The 21,669-nt window shown below is 39.3% G+C and overlaps 1 protein-coding gene across 1 annotated transcript in view; it reads left to right on the forward strand.

Moving 5' to 3' along the window:
- The first annotated feature begins 528 nt into the window (after positions 1-528).
- Positions 529-21,669, forward strand: part of LOC138953793 (H2.0-like homeobox protein) — a 33,529-nt gene continuing 12,388 nt past the window's right edge. Inside the window, exon 1 of the mRNA XM_070325702.1 lies at positions 529-1,898. Within this exon, the coding sequence (XP_070181803.1) occupies positions 1,385-1,898 (514 nt within the window). The 5' untranslated portion in view covers positions 529-1,384. The remainder of the gene's footprint in view (positions 1,899-21,669) is intronic.

A 21,669-nucleotide genomic window follows, 5' to 3' on the forward strand; every position in this document is an offset into this window, starting at 1 on the left:
GTTGCATCTGCTGTTACATCAGCTCAAGATAAATGACGTCTTACTAAACAGCGAAATAACAATTAAAAGCCTGTACAAAATTAAATTATCAACAAACTTGCATCTTCAGATATAAAGCCCTATCGGCCAAAAGCCTAATGCAGTGGAACTCCCTTTTAAGACCCACCAATGTAAGTCTCCCTCCCTTCTAAGTCCCTGTTTTCTCAGAATTGTTGGTAAATATGTATGTAAATTTATCACCATTTTAAGACTCCCTCATTTTTAATACACGATTTTCTCAATATTTTGGAAGTTTAAAAAAAGGGGGGGGGGGGGTTCCGCTGTAAAACCTTGGTGCAACCGTGCGTGTGTCTCATCCACTGTGCCACTAGCTTGACGGCAATCCCGACCAAATGGCGAATCGTGAATGGGTGAAACGATTAATAGCAGACGACACGATGAGTGAGTGGTTCCGCGTGCCTCGGCCCCCGCCACACACAGCGCTGCTAACCGCTCATCTGCATCTTTCTTCCCCAGGCCCTCATTTGCATAGCCCCGCCCCCTCTTCAAAAAATGAAACTCCGCCCCTTTTTAATTACTCTACGTGGTCTCGGCCAACCGATGTACGCGTTGACCAAAACAACGTGTCTCGGCGAGAGCGAAAGGGGCGGGGTTTTCGGCTGGCGATAAAGATTTCATGGGATTCAGCGATGAAATTGTCTTGAGGAGGTTTTGGGGTTGGGGTCTTGTGTGAGATGTAATTTGGACGTGGGTGTGGAGACAGTGAGAAAGATTTGAAGACAACGCCGAGCAGAGAGGGAGAGTGCTTCAGATATAAGATTCTGTTGATGCTATTGCTCTGTCAAGCACTGAGTCAACGAACGGATTTTAGGAACTTATTGGGTGTACCGGCTTCATTGTTGCCAGTCGCCGGATGCGAAGTTCTACGAGACGAAGGGATAAACGAATATAGCGACAGACTAAAAACTACCGTGGGTAATTCGAGAGAATAAATCCATCGATTTGTGCGACTACAAATATATCTGTGGTTATCCGCCAACCTTCCGGTACTACATGTTTTTGCATCATAATGAGTAGTTCTGAAGTATGGCGAGGTAATTAAATTAAAATTTGTTTTAAAACTGTAATCTTTCTCAACAAGAGGAATTACAGTCTACGGTCATTATCGTACCCTCGATTTTTTATTTTATAACAGCCCGTCTACAAGGATGCTTGAATATTATTCGCATCCTGACTCGAATCTTTCTGCAATAATGGTGTGACCATCTTATAACATTTCCGGGATTTATTTTCGCTGCAGAAGTTGATCGTACAAAAAAAAATTCTTATTGGAAACACGGTTAACTTGAATCAACAATATAAACTAATTCTGCTAGCATAAACAATGTTCGTGAACGGGTGTGTGGCCGGGTGGCTACCAACAGGTCTAGCCGGGTACTGGTCAGCGCTGGCCGCTCAGGGTGTGCAGCCAGACCCAGCATTACTGGGGCCAACAGGACTGTCCCCAAAAAGCAAACACGGCCAGACCTCAGGTCATCACGCCTACGAACTTCTAGGGCTTCTCCACAGACAGGCCCAAGGACTCGGAGTGACCCCAACGTCCAGGGCCGCGACCTACCCGGGTCTTCCACCTCCTCCTCACAGTTACGGGTACGTCCTGTCCTACGCGCATGCGCATGCGCACCACAGGCCGTTTTCTCCACCCGCTTGTGCTAGCAACTCGGGTCTGGCGCCTCTGCAGAAGCTGTGTTCCTCGGACAGTTCCGCGTTCAAATCCCTGGAGGATTCGCGCGGAGGGCGCGGTGGATCGTCACCCGATGCCTCTGGACCCAGGTCCTTGAAGTTCGGCATCAGCCGCATCCTGGACGATGACTTCGGCAAGAGCAGGCATGAGAAAGGTAAGGACCAAGACATAAGGCATAACATACACGATCTAAACGACATAAGATATAACATAAGACCTGAGGCGTGACATACTAGCTACGACAATAATGTATAGCCAATAAGACCTCAGGTATGACATACGATCTACGACATAAGATATAACATAAGGCATAGGCATGACAATCATACGATCTACCACATAAGATATAACATAAGGCATAGGCATGACAATCATACGATCTACCACATAAGATATAACATAAGGCATAGGCATGACAATCATACGATCTACCACATAAGATATAACATAAGGCATAGGCATGACAATCATACGATCTACCACATAAGATATAACATAAGGCATAGGCATGACAATCATACGATCTACCACATAAGATATAACATAAGGCATAGGCATGACAATCATACGATCTACCACATAAGATATAACACTGATAAGACATAAGATGTTTGTTTCTTTCTGTCCATGCAATACAAGTTATGGAAGGAAAAGTGTGGATTGAATGCTCTTAAAATAGATACATAAACAACCAAAACTTCAGGATGTTTAAAATTGAAATAAAAGTAAGTCCGGTTCTACTTCATGGGTTGATCTTCAACTGACAGATGACACTACAAAATTGTGGACTGGACACATTCTCTGTGACAGAAACAGTTAAAAACAAACGTGTTACCTGCTTTGTTCTAACACGTATCCCAATATTTTCCAAACCTAAGAAACTGCTGACTCTGTTTCACCAAAAGGGCCAAGCAGTCAAGCACATTTTTACAACGCAGTGACGACTTTATATTTAGTGTCGGGAAAACTCATTTGTCAATCGAAATATAAACCTATAAACCTGAGTATGACCGGTTGCTGATTTTTGGTGAACCTCTTCTCTGCATGCCATGGCTAGCTAAAATCAAGGTGAATAATTTAATCATTAATTAAAACAACTTGATTCTGAGCTGTTCATTATATTATCAAGATCTAATTTTCTCATCATAGTTGAAGCAGGAGAAATCAGAGACTTTTGACGAGAAAAGTGCCTTTGGCCCCAAGGAAAAAAAATGAAATCTTTCCGTACAAGTTAATTGTTGGTAAAGTAATTAATAAACTCACGAACACTTCGGTTGTGTTTTTGACACTTCTTTGTATTAGTCTCAATGTCTGTGTGAATTCAATTTAACATACGAAGTACTGTCTTTGCGTCATTTGATGCAGCAGATATATGGATATCAAGAAACGATTCTTTTAATCAATCAACAAACCCTGGCTTGGAAACACCGGCCCCTTCTATAGGATGCTGTTCCAAAAATGTTTAAGTTGAGAGTTTTATTATAAAATTCAAGAAAAAAAATAGACGACATGTCAGCTGTTAATAATCAGAAATCCGAATGAATCAGAGATTTAAAACAAATATGTGGGTGAATTGTATAAACATGGGATTAGAGTATGATTTTTGAATAAGAAAAGAAGCCAAATAAAATGTTAAATGTATACGCACAAAGAGACGTGCCGTAAAACTCACACAGGCATATCTATTCAAAAGTACTGTTGCAAAAATACTGAAACTAACCAGTGAGACTGGGTGTTGTTGGGTTTTTTAAAGCCATTGTTTTTTTGTCACTGCATAACATAGTAAGGTTTTGTGTTTTTGTTTAAGTAAACAGATAAATAAATAATTAAATAGTAAGAGTATTATTATTATTATTGTGATCATTTTTTATCGGCCTTGAATGACCCTACCTGGTTCACAGAAATCAGAAACACCTCCAGAAATTCTGTCATACGTTATACATTCCCAGGCAGTTTTACTTCCCAAAGCTATGTACTTGAGGGACCCTGGAGCACCCGTAAAGACAACTACAAATTATATCTATTCCATAAATCTACCTTTTGTGCACACAACGATGGTCAACAATACAGTAAACTATTCGTGCCCCAAACAAATTTGACATGTGCGTTTTTGCGCAGATCTTACACGCAAAAATAAAATCAAGAACATTTCATTTTCTGTGTTTACCACAGAATCAAAACATGTGTATGTTGTTTTGCCAAGGAGTGTACATGTAAGCATACAGACACATTTATTAGTTGTCGCACGAGCGCACGTGTGTGTGTGTGTGTGTGTGTGTGTGTGTATGTGTGTGTGTGTGTGTGTGAGGGGAGAGAGAGAGAGAGAGAGAGAGAGAGAGAGAGAGAGTCTTAGATTGTTGTTATGCTGTATATAATTAAGAAGCCAAAACACTGTCATAAAGATCCAATGATACAATCATACATATTTCAGAAAATGAAAAGCAAGTATAGACAAATGATCCAATCATAAATAGTTCAGAAAATAAAAAGCAATCAAAAGCCAATTTTCCATCCTCTAATTGTATCAGGGCTTATCTTATGGAAATGCATAATTACATTTATACACCCGAAATTCGTGTATCAAAGAAACTCAAAATGCCTGGTGCATTATCTGAACGATTGATTATCCATAATTTGATTCAGCAGGTTCCGATGCTTCATAGATATTTGTTAGTACATGTATACATAGGCAGGGGTGTTGCTGGGATTTGTTATCTTCGGCAATTCCACGGGTTTAGAGGCACAGTCCTTCCTTGTAAACTATTCAGCTCACAGTCCTTCCTTGTAAACTATTCAGCTCACAGTCCTTCCTTGTAAACTATTCAGCTCACAGTCCTTCCTTGTAAACTATTCAGCTCACAGTCCTTCCTTGTAAACTATTCAGCTCACAGTCCTTCCTTGTAAACTATTCAGCTCACAGTCCTTCCTTGTAAACTATTCAGCTCACAGTCCTTCCTTGTAAACTATTCAGCTCACAGTCCTTCCTTGTAAACTATTCAGCTCACAGTCCTTCCTTGTAAACTATTCAGCTCACAGTCCTTCCTTGTAAACTATTCAGCTCACAGTCCTTCCTTGTAAACTATTCAGCTCACAGTCCTTCCTTGTAAACTATTCAGCTCACAGTCCTTCCTTGTAAACTATTCAGCTCACAGTCCTTCCTTGTAAACTATTCAGCTCACAGTCCTTCCTTGTAAACTATTCAGCTCACAGTCCTTCCTTGTAAACTATTCAGCTCACAGTCCTTCCTTGTAAACTATTCAGCTCACAGTCCTTCCTTGTAAACTATTCAGCTCACAGTCCTTCCTTGTAAACTATTCAGCTCACAGTCCTTCCTTGTAAACTATTCAGCTCACAGTCCTTCCTTGTAAACTATTCAGCTCACAGTCCTTCCTTGTAAACTATTCAGCTCACAGTCCTTCCTTGTAAACTATTCAGCTCACAGTCCTTCCTTGTAAACTATTCAGCTCACAGTCCTTCCTTGTAAACTATTCAGCTCACAGTCCTTCCTTGTAAACTATTCAGCTCACAGTCCTTCCTTGTAAACTATTCAGCTCACAGTCCTTCCTTGTAAACTATTCAGCTCACAGTCCTTCCTTGTAAACTATTCAGCTCACAGTCCTTCCTTGTAAACTATTCAGCTCACAGTCCTTCCTTGTAAACTATTCAGCTCACAGTCCTTCCTTGTAAACTATTCAGCTCACAGTCCTTCCTTGTAAACTATTCAGCTCACAGTCCTTCCTTGTAAACTATTCAGCTCACAGTCCTTCCTTGTAAACTATTCAGCTCACAGTCCTTCCTTGTAAACTTGTATTCAGCTCACTATCTCCCATCTGCCCAGGCTTTTACATGGGAGGAGACCAGGGTCACCCCCACAGAGATATAACCCCCCGCGGGTTAGGGGGAAGAATTTACCCGATGCTCCCCAGCATGTCGTAAGAGGCGACTAACGGATTCTGTTTCTCCCTTTACCCTTGTTAAGTGTTTCTTGTATAGAATATAGTCAATGTTTGTAAAGATTTTAGTCAAGCAGTATGTAAGAAATGTTAAGTCCTTTGTACTGGAAACTTGCATTCTCCCAGTAAGGTCATATATTGTACAACGTTGCAAGCCCCTGGAGCAAATTTTTGATTAGTGCTTTTGTGAACAAGAAACCATTGACAAGTGGCTCTATCCCATCTTCCCCCTTCCCCCGTCGCGATATAACCCTTCGTGGTTGAAAACGACGTTAAACACCAAATAAAGTAAGAAAAGAAGAAAGACCCGGGTTGGGGTGCACGGGAAAGTTACCAACCGGGTGGAAGTCAGCCGCGGTGTTGGATTGGTTGACTTTGAGATTCGTTGTGATTTTAACCAATCAGACCCCGCGATTTGTTCTCACCCGTTTGGGTGGCACCCACTTTTGCTTCGTGCCCTTCAGCCCTGTCCATCACTTGGACACATGCCAAGAATCAATAGCCTTAGTTTGGTGCTTTCTGTGTAGCGTTGATTTTTTATGAACTAATTTCTTAACTGACACGACATCAATCTGCAAAATTCATTCATTCATCGCAACTAATTTCCAACGTCGCACATGCAGGAAGCAGACGGGCTGTACAATTTTTTGTTTGTGGCGTAGTATAAAAAGATGCCCTTATCCCGTTTACAAAAAAAAAATTATAATAAGCATGGACGGATCTGTGACGACTGACAAAATGGGGCGATCATGGGGCAAACTGTCACCAAAAAAATGGGGCGAAGTGACTTTGGGGCGATATGGCTTGGGGAGAAATGGAAATAGGGCGAAAGGTTTGGTTACCCAAGGAAGGTGTTCTAAATGCAGGACAGCATTCTAGCAAAACAAGGTTGGAACAACATTTGGTGCCAAGACCATTCATCATATCTCCGTCTCGATGTTTATTTTCTCAGCGTTGTTCTGTAATACGATGCTACGATACCGTTACATAGGTCGTCTCGGTTCATTGAGAAAGCTCAGGACATTGTGAGACTCTGTGTCCGGGTGTCAGATTGCTAATGATAAGCGTGTATGATGCTCTCTGTATCTCCTCTGTCAATCAGAAATGTGGCCTGGAACCCACTGGAGTAATTAACAGAACATAGATTGTGATTATGTCGTTAGGACTGTTAATGGTTTGTTTGTTTGTTTGTTTGTTCGTTTGATTGATTGTTTGTTTGTTTGTTTGTTTGTTGGTGTTAACAGTTGGTTTGTTATTTAGTATACAAGGCAAGGTGCGTTTTCATTGTTCAATTTATAATATTTCTAACAAAAGTTCTCAAAAGTAATGTACTGTCTATGTTATGCAACACAAAACAATAAATTCACAGTCTTACTCAATATCAAAAACATTAATTTCGCTGCTTGACGAAGACTTTAAATCTAAGAACATTGAAAGATTGAATCGTTTTGGTGTGTCTGATATTTTGCGCCTGGACTCGAATCATCTTAAATTGAACAACAATGGCACATTATAGATTTTTGTTTTCTCACAGGTAGTGAGTGTCTGTTTTTTGGACGGGAGGACGACTGAGGTACTTCCGTAGTTCATTCACCTGTTATCATCGTGCTTGTAAATCCAGAGCGGGCAAACTATTAAAAAAAAAATGAAATTAAAAGAAACAAATCAAAAAACGGAGCGAACAGTCCTCTATATGGCACTGCATGAGCTCAGACGTTCAGATAACATTTGATTTTGAACGCGTGTTTTCAAAAGCAACGATGCATGAAAGTAAAAGTATAGATATCTGAAAATGTTTGAGTCTCAGTGTCAAATGCTGAGACCACGAAATGGAAATCTGCAAATGGTATTACCTAGGCTAAGTGTTGTGTGTATGTGAAGTCCTGAGGTTTTTTTTGTTTGTTTGTTTGTTTGTTTGTTTGTTTGTTTCTTTCTTTCTTTCTTTCTTTCTTTCTTTCTTTCTTTCATTCCGTCTTTCTTTTTTTCTTTCGTTTTTCTTTCTTTCTTTTTTTTTTCTTTCTCTTTGTTTGTTTTTTCCTGAAATATTCGGCCGTTGAAGTTCTTCATTTTATTCTTGGAGGGGGGAGGAGTTACGTTATGATAACAAAAACAGATAACTAAATAAGTCGACAATATAAAAATAAACCACATTTACTTTGAAAGTGTTCTTCCGATACAGATTTCTAGATTGTTTAACTTATAAATGCGAATGTGCAACAAAGGAAAGGACTTAGTGCTAACTGATGAGCAAACAAAATGCTCTTTCCATGCAAACAAACTGATGAAACTACCTAATAACCGGTTGACGCGATTGAAAAATTTATTTATTTATTCATTTACCTTTTTATGTATTTATTCATTGATCCATTATTTATTAATGTACCTATTTATTTATTTATGTATTTGTTTTTTGTGTGTTTCTTTTTTTTTTGTTTTTTTTGTTTGTTTGCTTAACTATATATTTATCTGCAGGATATAAACGCATATCCGCAGATTCATAATATATAAAATATACAGTCAACAGACGTAAATCTTTCACATGTGAAAAAAAAGTGACAAAAACTTCAAATAAATTTCAACCAACAAAATACAATACAGCAACCAAACGATAGAAATAGTATCTTATTTTATTTCTCTTTATGTTACTGCCTTTCATCCCGAAAAATATCCCCCCCCCCCCCTTTCCCCCCCAAAAAGCGATCTGACGCACTCGCACGTATTCAAAAGATCTGCCTCGGGATAAAATAACACATCATTTTAAATCTCTTCGCGAATTCCATTCTTTAATTGTCACCTTCCGCCGCCTACGAAGCGTTCTAACCCGCTGAATCCAATTGACAACTATCAATGCTTCAAATATGGCTATAAATATTTGATTTCCTTTGATGTGTTCGCTTCGGGGGCATGGGTAAGCGCGTGTGCCGCGGTCAATTAAATTATGCATTCAAGATTAGCACTGATACATTGAGAGGATCGGATGATTATGTGTATAATATAATTGCTCCTTATATTATCTGAAATATTTGTGCGTGGTTGTTTCACAAGATATTTATGAAAATGTTTCGTCTTCCTAATAGGTTTACGAAATATATATATATAGTAGCAGCAATAATCTCTCTATGCGAGTCTCTGCCCTGTCTCAATCTCTCAATCTCTCTCTGCCTCTGTCTCTGTCTCTGTCTCTCTGTCTCTTGTCTCGTGTCTCTGTCTCTGTCTCTCTGTCTCTTGTCTCTTGTCTCTTGTCTCTTGTCTCTGTCTCTGTCCCTCTGTCTCTGTCTCTCTGTCTCTCTGTCTCTCTGTCTCTCTGTCTCTTGTCTCTTGTCTCTGTCTCTGTCTCTGTCTCTCTGTCTCTTGTCTCTTGTCTCTTGTCTCTGTCTCCGTCTCTGTCTCTCTGTCTCTCTGTCTCTTGTCTCTTGTCTCTTGTCTCTGTCTCTCTGTCTCTGTCTCTGTCTCTCTGTCTCTTGTCTCGTGTCTCTGTCTCTGTCTCTCTGTCTCTTGTCTCTTGTCTCTTGTCTCTGTCTCTGTCTCTCTGTCTCTGTCCCTCTGTCCCTCTGTCTCTGTCCCTCTGTCTCTGTCTCTCTGTCTCTCTGTCCCTCTGTCCCTGTCTCTCTCTCGCTCTCTCTCTCTCTCTCTCTCTCTCTCTCTCTCTCTCTCTCTCTCTCTCTCTCTCTCTCTCTCTCTCTCTCTCTCTCTCAGTCTCTATCTCTGTCTTTCTGTCGTTTGTCTCTCTATCTCTGTCTCTCTGTATCTGTCTCTCTTTGTTTCAGTCTAATATGTTTAAAGTACAAGAATTACATGCAACGGCCTGGGCAACTCGTTAATGCTTTCACCAATGATAGTCCACTGCTGTCTTCGTTTAACTTTAATAATATTATGTAATTCACTCATTCAAAAATGGGACTTTCGCACAATATCAATACGCTTGTACTGTAGGAACAAAACTAAACTCATAATTAAACGAAAATAACTTTTGGCTGATTTTGAATGTTTCACCAGACTCATTAATAACTGTATAAAATTTACTCACTCGCGCCATCAGTGTATAATGTAACGGCAGCTTAACGAGATACACAACATCTGGCCACTACCTACTTAATCATATTAACGCAAAAGAAATTATTAGCATCAGGTTTTGATTGTGTATATAAGCACGGCAGGTGTGGTCGGCTGTTGCCTGTGTGCAATGTTGAAATGAATTTTCTTATACCCGTATGGTAGGAACAGTTACAAAACTCCTGTACTTGCAAGCAAGCCTTTCCTCAGCGGCACGGAATGAACTATTTTAAAATATTGACATTTCCTCAAAAATGAGTTTTAACCTTTGCTATTTTAGCGGCATCTTTTGTCCGAATGGTTAATTGTCTTATGTAGGTTGTACATTTAATTGTTCTATTCTGTATATGTTCTTTTGTAAAGGGCCTAGAGCCATAGGTTAGGCACTTAAAAATGTCCAGTTATTATTATTATTATTATTTAAGTTATTGAGACATCCCAGTGCACTAAGGGATTTATAGAGCAAATCGAGAAAATTCATTATTGAACGAAGCACATAGCGCTGAGTTCAATAATTATTTTCGAGATTTGCTCTATAAATCCCTTAGTGCACTGGGATTGTTTCAATAACGATATTGTCAGAGAAAAAAGAAGATTCAAAACGCACATTTTGCTACGCGCATTTGGATAGGCGTAACTGTGTGGTCAGGTTTGTGTCAGATCTACTTTTGTGTGGGCTGTCTCAAGTGTGTCGTGTTTTCATCACACGCAAACTCTTGTTTTAATTTCTGTTGGTAAATTCCAGAGTAGCGTTAAGCTAAAAAGTGATGATCTTTCATACAGACCTCATTTAAACTCAGAGAAAGGACTGTGCTCTTAGTTATTTGCGATTCGAAACCTTCATCGAGCTTCGACAGATTGACTGTGCAGAGTGTTGCCCCTTGAATTGACTCCAAGCCACGGTTAGCACATTTTCAAAGTAAATGTGGTATGTTTCTCGTGTTGTTGTATCTTCACTCATCGGGGAGTCTGGTACTATATATGAACGGTAAGAATGCTCTGAACTCTATACGTATTATATCCCCATCGTTTGTTTGTTCACATTTGCCCAACATGTTAATTTGCTGCGGGGTTTATGTTGTCTGTTAGGCGGCTAGGGCAATCGAACCACTGAACTGCAGTCTCATTTCAAAAACAAAAATTGCTCGTCTGCACGCATGAGGCAGGCTGGTAATAAGTTTTGTACATGGTAAGAACGTTCTTAACCCTACACGTTTTCGATTCCGATTGTTGTTGCCTTGAAATAATAATTCGGAAACCATTCATTTACTGAACTGATGCAGTCGTATTTCAGTGTAGTCTACTATAACAGAGTCGACTTTCAAATGCTGGTCTAGCTGGTACGTTATCGGAATAACACTTGTGTTTTCTGTTTGCCGCTTGGAATTTTATACCAACTCATCATATTTTGGTAATGTGGTTAATGAGCTACATGCCACTAACACGGCATATGAGAAGAATCTTTGCAAGTCAAAACGAGAAGAGACCATTGTGGAAGAGACACAGCCGCTTCTATTTTTAGATCAGTGGGATTCACTGTGGCACAGGCGCCTGCGATCTGTCAGAAAAAAAACCACTTCTGCTTTGAGCCGCAGGAAATTTATGGTTATTTTTTGATGAAGTGGAGAATATAAGCTACATGTCATTAATTAATTCTGAGGATGAGAGTACAGTCTCGCTTTGGCAAAGGGCGTAAGAATACGCTCTGTGGAAAAGTTAGCGCACTCCAAGAGTGCGCTAACAGATTTAAGCGCATCCCCATTAGCCAATCAACTGGTTCACATCAGTCATGTGACACCAGTACTTACTGACAATTATTATTATTATTATTATCTGTTTTGAGAATGCTATTCGTTGGTGACAGTTTTTTCTAAAGGTGATTTTTTACTAAACTTAGGCAAACATGCGGAAGGAAAGTAAACCGAGAAATACATTCTCACAAACATTACTGTCTGTCTAAATGAGAAGACGATTTAATGTACAAAAACAATAGAGAAAATGCATAAGACAAACTTGTTATTACTTCTTTTTATGCATTGCATGTGTTTAAATCGCAGGATTAATGAATGAAACTACCGGGAATATGCAAGATTTATATAAACAAAAATACAAAGATTTTTCACAGAAAACAAACACAGAAAACGCTTTTACAGAAGCCCTTCCTAGTCTCAGTTATTTCTCCTCCATTTAAAATTTAGAGTCTAGGTTTGAAAAGAATTCTATATTGACGCACGTCAGTGTCAATGCCAGTGAGAACCGTATACTTGTAGCAGTTGAGAATGGCGGAAAAAGTTAAAATCACACTAATGGTAACAACGGGACACAATCAAACTTTCTTTTTTGGTGACCTTGACATATCCAGTCAATTGTTCATAATTATTTTCAAAAACCCGTTTAAGATATCCCTCAAAACTGTTGCTATACATGAACGAGATTGATCAGAAGCACGCGAGGGAATTAAATGCAGTATTGAAATAATGGCCACGATACTAGAAGCCCTTAGGACAGGCATTCTTCAATAACGTCATTATCATAATCAACGAATTGATGATGCAGTTGTATTAGAACCTAAACAAACAGTATCTCAACGCACTGTTCACGTCCCGGATCGCCGCTTCTCGATTCGCCGCCTTCCACTTCGCCTCCTGATATTTTTTTCCGGCGTGCATGAGTTTGATCGATCGGATTACAATACATGACTACGCAATAGTGCATGCGTGCACACGCACACACACTCACACACTCACACACATACACACACACACACACACACATACACACACACACACACATACACACACACACACACAAACACGGCTCGTCGCACACACACACACACACACACACACACACACACACACACACACACACACACACACACGGACACACAGAAAAAGAGAGACAGACAGAGACAGACAGACAGGATATAATTTGGTTGTCCCAGCATGTAAATAAGAATTCATAAATATTCATTTTATTCTCTTTAAGATTACAATTAGACATCCAACACAACTCACCCACTCATTGATTATGATATATTCTTGAAAATGACTAGCTTCAGTTTGAGGTTTTCCCTTCAGAATGCAGAAACACATGGAGGGGTTTGATCAAAAAAATACGCGGGAATAAATACAAAACTAATCCTTGCCACGTAAATGAAAGCCCCAGGATAAGCGATACTTCAAAAATGTAATCTTTATTATCATCAGTGAACGAATTATGTTGTGCTATCTGAACAATGCATCCATGTGTCCATGAAAGAGATCGGGGGTGTTGCTTGATTGTCACATAGCGCGTGATTATTCAAATGAAGCATTTTGATTGACTTCAATGAGCAGAACAATTATGACACGTGTTTGGTGAAAGACATTTCTCGCGTAAAAATTGTTTCCAACAAGTTCAAGGAACATTATATACCAAAAAATCGAGTATTAGGCTTATATGTTATGTAACCATTAAACAGAGCTTATTTCAAAATCAAGCAACATCTACAATATCCTTAACAAATCAAGTATAATAGCGTCGAAACAATTTCGTACTTTGATTTGACAGTGTATGTTTTAAAGTCAAGTAACATCAATAAAATAAACAAAACTTTGTTAAAGGCTGCCATATTCGTAGCGTTCATTAATTAATTCATATTGTTTACATGTGCCAATACTGTTATAAAACTGTACCTAGGGGGATATAATAACGATTGGCTGTAGCTTTCGAACACAGATAAAATTATTTCAGTATTGCAAAGTGGTGTTGATAGTGTCGAATGTAAACAGAACAATCTCAAACGCCATCTTTGGTTTACGAAACGTCACGAAGTGACGTCAACGGTCTAAAAATAGCCCAAGTCCTGGAGAACTGTTGCTAAACAATGCAATAAAGAATTAATTATTTATCGTAATTGGTAAGGACTTCAAACCTAAAACTTTGCAGGAAGCTTAATTTATACATCCCCGCAACGATGGGAAAAGCCCTGGAAGTAATTAAACTAATTAAATAGGACTATGTCAGCCTTTAAGGCTGTATCGGGCATTCGCCATTCTGTAGATTATAGCGTAAAATAACGGATGGTTCAACAATCTGACCAGTGCGTTTCGCAAGATAAAAGTAAAGATATAATGAACTTACTGAGGGACTTTGACTACTTTTACACTTTTACAGTGTGTTTGTTTTTGTGAAATGTTTAAATATGAGTAAAAAAGAAGAAGAAAACAGCAAAGTCAAAAACAACTGAAATTTTTTTTCTCCAATTCAAGCAGCAAGCTTAATCCAAAAATATGGTTTTCCGTGCGCACTTGGTCTTGTGCTTGCGTGTACACACGAAGAGGGATAAGGCACTAGCAGGTCTGCACATAAGATTGAACAAAATGTTATCTCCAGGCGTGGCCGGGATTCGAACCCGCGACCTTTCGCTTTGGAGGCCGGCGCCTTACCCCACCAAGCTATTGCGCCCGTCCGTGAAACCATCAAAGATCGGGCCAGGATACACGGACACACACACACTATCAGCATCCTGACTGCACAGGGTGTAAGAACTTTGTGATGAATTAATTTCCGTGATTGCCACTCATGCCGATTAATTCACTTTTTATTTTGAATCCATCCATGGAATCGTTTACACACACACATATGGATGGACTGGGTGGCCGAGTGGTCGCTCGGAAGCGAGAGGTTGCGAGTTCGACCCTGGGTCAGGGCGTTAGCAATTTTCTCCCCCCTTTCCTAACCTAGGTGGTGGGTTCAAGTGCTAGTCTTTCGGATGAGACGAAAAACCGCGGTCCCTTCGTGTACACTACATTGGGGTGTGCACGTTAAAGATCCCACGATTGTCTTTCCTGGCAAAATTGTATAGGCATAGATAAAAATGTCCACCAAAATACCCGTGTGACTTGGAATAATAGGCCGTGAAAAGTAGGATATGCGCCGAAATGGCTGCGATCTGCTGGTCGATGTGAATGCGTGATGTATTGTGTAAAAAAAAATTCCATCTCACACGGCCTTGAATATGTGCGCGATATAAATTGCATAAAACAATATTTTAAAAAATTAAAAAAATTAAAAATCCCTGCGCTTAGAACTGTACCCACAGAATACGCGCGATATAAGCCTCATATATTGATTGATTGATTGACACAAAAGGACGGGTTTATAGTGATTTACAAGATGGTCTATACACGGGAATGAAGGTACCTTTAGCTATAAGACAACTAAGACATTTACCAGAATTCAAAATCAACATTTTTGATATTCATAAACAGGGATTCTAGTCTTGTTATGACTGAAGGAGTGCACGCTATATACAGAGTCGAAAAACCACAAAGAAGTAAGTCGCTTCATATTAATTAACAGTCATGCAGAGTCATGATTAAAATAATAATATGTCCGTTATTTGTACTTCAAAACATATTATCAGTTAAAAAAAACCAGACTGTGGCCACATGACTATTTAAAAATTATGAATCGATCAGTGCGACATTCAGGGATTGTAAGTCTGAATGACTTACGGTGTTTTATTTGTTTTTCTAGCCCGATGTGCACACATCTCCCAATAGTCAGTCGGCTAAGGACCGTTTTGGTTACTTTTTGGCGTCACGTTAGCAAACACATTTTTCTGATAGATTTTAACACCACAACACTAAATCTAAAGTTTTGGGGCAATATTCCAAACCACCGGTGAGAAAAACGTTGGTTTGTGTGTATGTTTTCCTTCTTTGGCGTTACTATTCTTGTTTTGAGGGTTGGGTTCATAAAACGGACATAAAACTTAAACCGCTTGACAGAAATTCTATAACTGCAAATCATTCGAAAGGGAAGGCATTCATGTACACGTTTGTGCCACTTAAAATGACGTCATTATCTGTTTATTTTTGTGAAATTGACAAGAAGAGCGGGGTAGTAGTTGTGCTGAGAAGGATAGCACGCTTTTCTGTACCTCTCTTCGTTTTAACTTTCTGAGCGTGTTTTTAATCCAAACATATCATATCTATATGTTTTTGGAATCAAGAACCAACAAGGAATAAGATGAAAGTGTTTTTAAATTGATTACGAAAATTTAATTTTGATAATAATTTTTATATTTTTAATTTTCAGAGCTTGTTTTTAATCCAAATATAACATATTTATATGTTTTTGGAATCAGAAAATGATGGAGAATACGATGAACGTAAATTTGGATCGTTTTATAAAAAAAAATTTTTATTTTACAATTTTCAGATTTTTAATGACCAAAGTCATCAATTAATTTTTAAGCCACCAAGCTGAAATGCAATACCGAAGTCTGGGCTTTGTCGAAGATTACTTGACCAAAATTTCAACCAATTTAATTGAAAAATAAGAGCGTAACAGTGCCGCCTTAACTTTCACGAAAAGCCGGATATGACGTCATCAAATACATTTATCCAAAAAATGAAAAAAACGTCTAGGGATATCATTTCCAGGAACTCTCATGTCAAATTTCATAAAGATCGGTCCAGTAGTTTAGTCTGAATCGCTCTACACACACACACACAGACACACACACACACACACGCACATACACCACGACCCTCGTCTCGATTCCCCCCTCTACGTTAAAACATTTAGTCAAAACTTGACTAAATGTAAAGAGGAGGAATAATTGCAAGCACACACACACACACACACACACACACACACACTTACACACACACACACATGCCTACACACACGCACGCACGCATACACACACACGCGCGCGCACGCACGCACGCACGCACGCACGCGCACACACACACACACACACACACACACACACACACACAAAGACACATACACGAACATACCGACAAAATGATAGACATACACACAGTGAGACAAACCGACACAGAAACACCCACACATGCACGCACGCACTTATGTACGCGAACAAAGACGTAGAGATGCTTATAGAGAAACACTTACGCAACCCAAAAAACACGCACACAAACACACAGACAGACAAACTTCATTCTTGGTAGAGAAATGCATTTCTTTCTGTATTGCATTCTCTTTAAGTGCACCTACCTCGCAGAGAGAGAGAGAGAGAGAGAGAGAGAGAGAGAGAGAGAGAGAGAGACACACACACACAGAGACAGACAGACAGAGACACAGAGAGAAAGAGAGAGATAGACAGACTCATAGACAGACTGATAGACAAACAGAGGGAGAGACAAACATACGAACACACAGACAGACATAGACAAACACACAAACAAAGACACACAGACAGACTTTGCTATTGTATGTGCAAGTAATTTTGTTAAACCACACGTTACGTTCACTACTGAACGTGTAACCATGTAAAACGTTACTATCTCTTTATATGTGTTTACTTGCATTGTAATCCTGGGGGGGGGGGTATAATTGTATTTATTCCCCCCTCTGCTTCTTTACCTCTGTAAACTTGTAGAGCTAGTTATTTTTCGATAATGACCCAGCAACCAAACAAATAACGAGCCAGCAACAGCCTGAATCCTCGATAGTGCAATGGGTTGAGAAGCTGTTCTGTTTTGGTACTACTTTTGCGACTGAAAAGTTCCGAACGCTCTATACGTACGAAATATACATCTCTGGAGCAAACAATACACACATACCGCATTTAAATTAATAACTACAGGCCTGAACACATGAATCTCCATATAAAATCCATGAGTTAGGTTGTTTTCTGAATCTAGATCTGCCGTGCACACATCGTTCATCACAAGCAAATTCCCAAGGCAAGTAACTCATACTCTTGCCGACAAGAGTAGTTCCCCTTCTTTTAACGCAGTTTCTTCGACAACACTGATTGCAATCCGACGGTCAGTTTTCAACAATATTTCATTTTATAAACAGATCACACGCAACCAAATGCACACATCTCATCAATTTAAACAACATAAAGCGGTTTCATACACTATTTTCCCCAGAAAACTGAACTTCATACAGTAATTAACGTTGGAACACGGGTGCAAAAGTTCGTCTGCTAGTCCCATTTGACGAAAGAACATTATCCTAAACTATACTAAAACATAAACAGAACACACAATATCTGCCTTTACCACCACAGCAGAATAACAGCATATCTGTGTACTTGATTTTAGTCTAAAACAGGGAAACTGACAAGAAGTGTTAACAGAATGGAATGATTTGCACGGAACTATACAACCGCGCATTAATCGATCGCCTGCGCAGGTTGACTGGTTGAGTGATTCGGATTCGATCAAACTTTCGCACAAAAACTCCTGTTTTCTTTGAATAACTGAAGAAAGGAGGAATAAAGAGGTTACACACCTCGTCTCAGTGATTATTAAAAATAATGGTCTCAGTTCGCGGTCATGAAAAAGCTCGCTGAAGCTCGCATTTTTCATGATCCGCCAACTTCGACCATTATTTTTAATAATCACTGAGACTCGGCATGTAACCTCTACGTAACGCGCAATACATGCCTTTTAACTGAGTAAAATTGGAATTTTCATTTGAAGACTAGCATAGCAGTGTGACACGTGGTTCATTCGTTATTACCTTATTACAAAAAGAAAGAGATAACGGCACTGACGCTACCAGAAATAGAATTTATCAGTGAAATTCTACCATCAATTTAGTAATCGATGCGATGTAAAATTATCCTAAAACTGTGGTATGATCACGACATCGTTTAGCATTTAGGATCAAATGGTGCCAATGTGTCCACAATGCACTAATCACAGACAACAGTTATACGCTTTACGTACATGTAACTCTCCAACTGACATTGTCTGCCACTTGAAACAAATGACTTTCGAAGGAAAATTAACTCCTATATATAAATATTATGTATGATTTTTAATAATTACTTGCACTTTTTGAAAATAAAGCTTTTTCTACGATAAGGTGTTTACCCCCTAAATGTACAAGTCATCCGGTAGAAAAACCGGAAGTATCGTGTACTAAGCATATATTTATGTTTAAAAAGTTAATTGTGTTAACGTAGAACATCTTGCCTATGTATATGTTTAGGTTGTGAATACTTTAGGGGAAAAGCATAGCCATTATTCAGTCATCTTTAACTAACACCCCTAATCTCAGGGCCCATTTTGTTAGTGGGGGTAGGGTTTCAATCAGTCAAAAATCACTTTCATTCAATATTGTCTGCCATTTCAAATACATACACGTAATTGCACAATTTCTTGAATTTTAAGATGCTTTAACTGACTATACCAAGAAAACCTGCACTTTTTGTAGAATTAGTTTTTTGTCCATGATTTATGTTTAAAAATGTCAATTCTTACGACAAAAAATGCTAACAGTTGCCTCACCAGACGACACGTACCTACGACGTGAATCGTGTCTGCCAATTAAAATGCATATATTTTGAAATAAGGGGAATCATAACATATTTCACTGTAAAGTGTCTCACTCTAATATCTTCTGGGTTCATGGTGTATTTGGTTAAGTGAATTGCAGATAAGGTTTTTTGAAAATGACAGCTATACATATATTTTATTAAAACTGAAACTGGTGGAGTGAAAAACAGACCTGTTTTGAAGAAGTCGTACTAAAATCATTTATGGCCTTGAACTTCACAGTTTGCGTGTTATCTTTTAAAGAAAACCCGTTTTCATCACTAACAATGACCTAATTTACACATACATATCGGTCGGTCATAGTCGCGTTTTTTTTAGAGAGGTAGTGTACAAAATGTCGTTTTGTACGTTTAAATTACATGTCCATTATTTTAGTCATATATCAATCAATAAGTAAATGCGCATACTTTTATTAAACGTTACTTTCACTTTAAGATCGCTTCTAACATTTAGTATAATTTCTGACAAATGCACGCTATGTAATAAATTGATAATATTATGGACGCCATGTGGTAAAACCGGAAGTTGAATTATTTAGCGATAGCAAAATCCTTTTACAATGATCACTTTCCTTTTATATTGAGCTGATCTTTAACGTTATGGGTAAAAATCTAACAGATTGAACCAAATTATCCTTTTTCAAGCCTGTGTATGTGTAAACTCTTTTTTGCTTCGACCCGGTTCGGTTTTCGGAGTTGATTCAGAATCATCCATTATTTATCTTATATGACTGTTGTTTTCCTCAGTAAATTAACAATTGTTGATGTAAAATAATTCTAGCTGTGAGAATAAACAATTTTCAAGATGTTTTTGATTGCGGTTTCAACCAGGCGTTCAGTTAGCTATACATATCGATTGAGAAAATGGCATTTCCTGTTTTGTCGTCCGCATGTTATACAGATGTTGTTAAAAATAAAACTGTGTATACGAATTAGGCATTTTACTTGCTGCCTGATGGCAACAATCTTTAGCTTTTGTTTAAGGTATAATTTGCTTATATCCGTATGCAGTCAAGCGGTACATGACGTTTTTTTGTAACCTACCCCCTGCGTCATGGCTGCATTTTGCAGAATATGGGTCATGTTACAAAAACGCTTCTCATTCTTAGGTGGTTGGGTTTAGCCATTTGTCGTTTACCGAACTGTAGCTGCAAATAAAACGAACTTTCCAAAAAACATAATATCTAATGTGACCACCAAAAGTAACCCTCCCACTATAGCCAGCCAGGTGACTACAATGTGTGGGAGCGGCGTCTGAGGAAAGGGGGTTTCAATAGAGCTCTACTGGGCTGTCACTCAAGTTTTTGAGCTAAAAAATAGTCGATTGCCAACAGTATTCAGTACTGAATGATTACAGTCGGAATAGTCATGGGCAATTTTTAACACTCTCCCCGTGGAAAAAAAATATTTGTTTCGACTAAACGCAAAAGGCGTTTTTTCTTGCATGGAGAACATCGCGTTCATGAACAAGTCAAAGAGAATTAACTCTCTCATTCTATTAAACAAAGCAGTGTTTCTAATTGCCATTCTCTGCAACTGATACGAGATCTCTCTCTCCCTCTCTGTCTCTGTCTCTCTCTCTCTGTCTCTCTCTCTCTCTCTCTCTCTCTCTCTCTCTCTGTCTCTCTCTCGCTCAATCTCTCTCTCTCGCTCTCTCTCTTCCTCTCTCTCTCTCTCTCTCTCCCTCTCTCTCTCTCTCTATATCTCTCTCCCTCTCTCTATCTCTCCCTCTCTCTCTCTCTCTCTCTCTCTCTCTCTCTCTCTCTCTCTCTCTCTCTCTCTCTCTCTCTCATTCCCAGGGCACAGCCAAGTTCCTTTATCAGACAGCGTTCTAAACGCAAGAGAAGAACGTGTTTGACAGAAGAGAGGTAGGCGATCCTCGCAGTGTAAACGCGGGCCCAAGAAGATGAAAGACTTCTTTCAGTGTTTGCAGCGTTTTCGATAGGGCTATTCCAGACTAAATTGTTTTAATGCGGATTTAGGATCCCAATAGTAGCGCAATGTAAAAGTGAGAGGAGAGAGTGTGTATGGAGAGATCCTTTCTCTTGCTCTCTATGTCTCTCCCAATGTGTCTGTCTGTCTGTCTGTCTGTCTGTCTGTCTGTCTGACTGTCTGTCTGTCTGTATATCTGTCACTCTCTCTCTCTCTCTCTCTCTCTCTCTCTCTTTCTCTCTCTCTCTCATTAATGCAAGTACCCTCTCTCTCTTTTCCCCTACCCACCCCCTCCCCCTCCCCCTCAACCTCCCTTAGCACGAGTTTATCATAAACTAATAGATAATTGAAGTCCTCTCTCTCTCTCTCTCTCTCTCTCTCTCTCTCTCTCTCTCTCTCTCTCTCTCTCTCTCTCTCTCTCTCTCTCCCTCCCTCACCCTCCCTCTATCTCTCTTTCTTTCATTCCTTTTATTTTTTGGGCCTGATGAGGCCAAGAAGGAGATAAGAGGAAGCTCTTTCCGTCACCGTGAGTCACTGTGATGAGTCTCAGACCTTTCCAGTCTGCCGCGATGCGGAGCAATTCATTTAGGTTCTGGAATCTGCTTTATATACTCCACACGTCCAAATAAAAGAAGATTGGCGTATAATGCCAATGTTCGAAAACCGGGCAA

The sequence above is a fragment of the Littorina saxatilis genome, linkage group LG17 (assembly GCF_037325665.1).
Source record: "Littorina saxatilis isolate snail1 linkage group LG17, US_GU_Lsax_2.0, whole genome shotgun sequence".
Lineage (NCBI taxonomy): Eukaryota > Metazoa > Mollusca > Gastropoda > Littorinimorpha > Littorinidae > Littorina > Littorina saxatilis.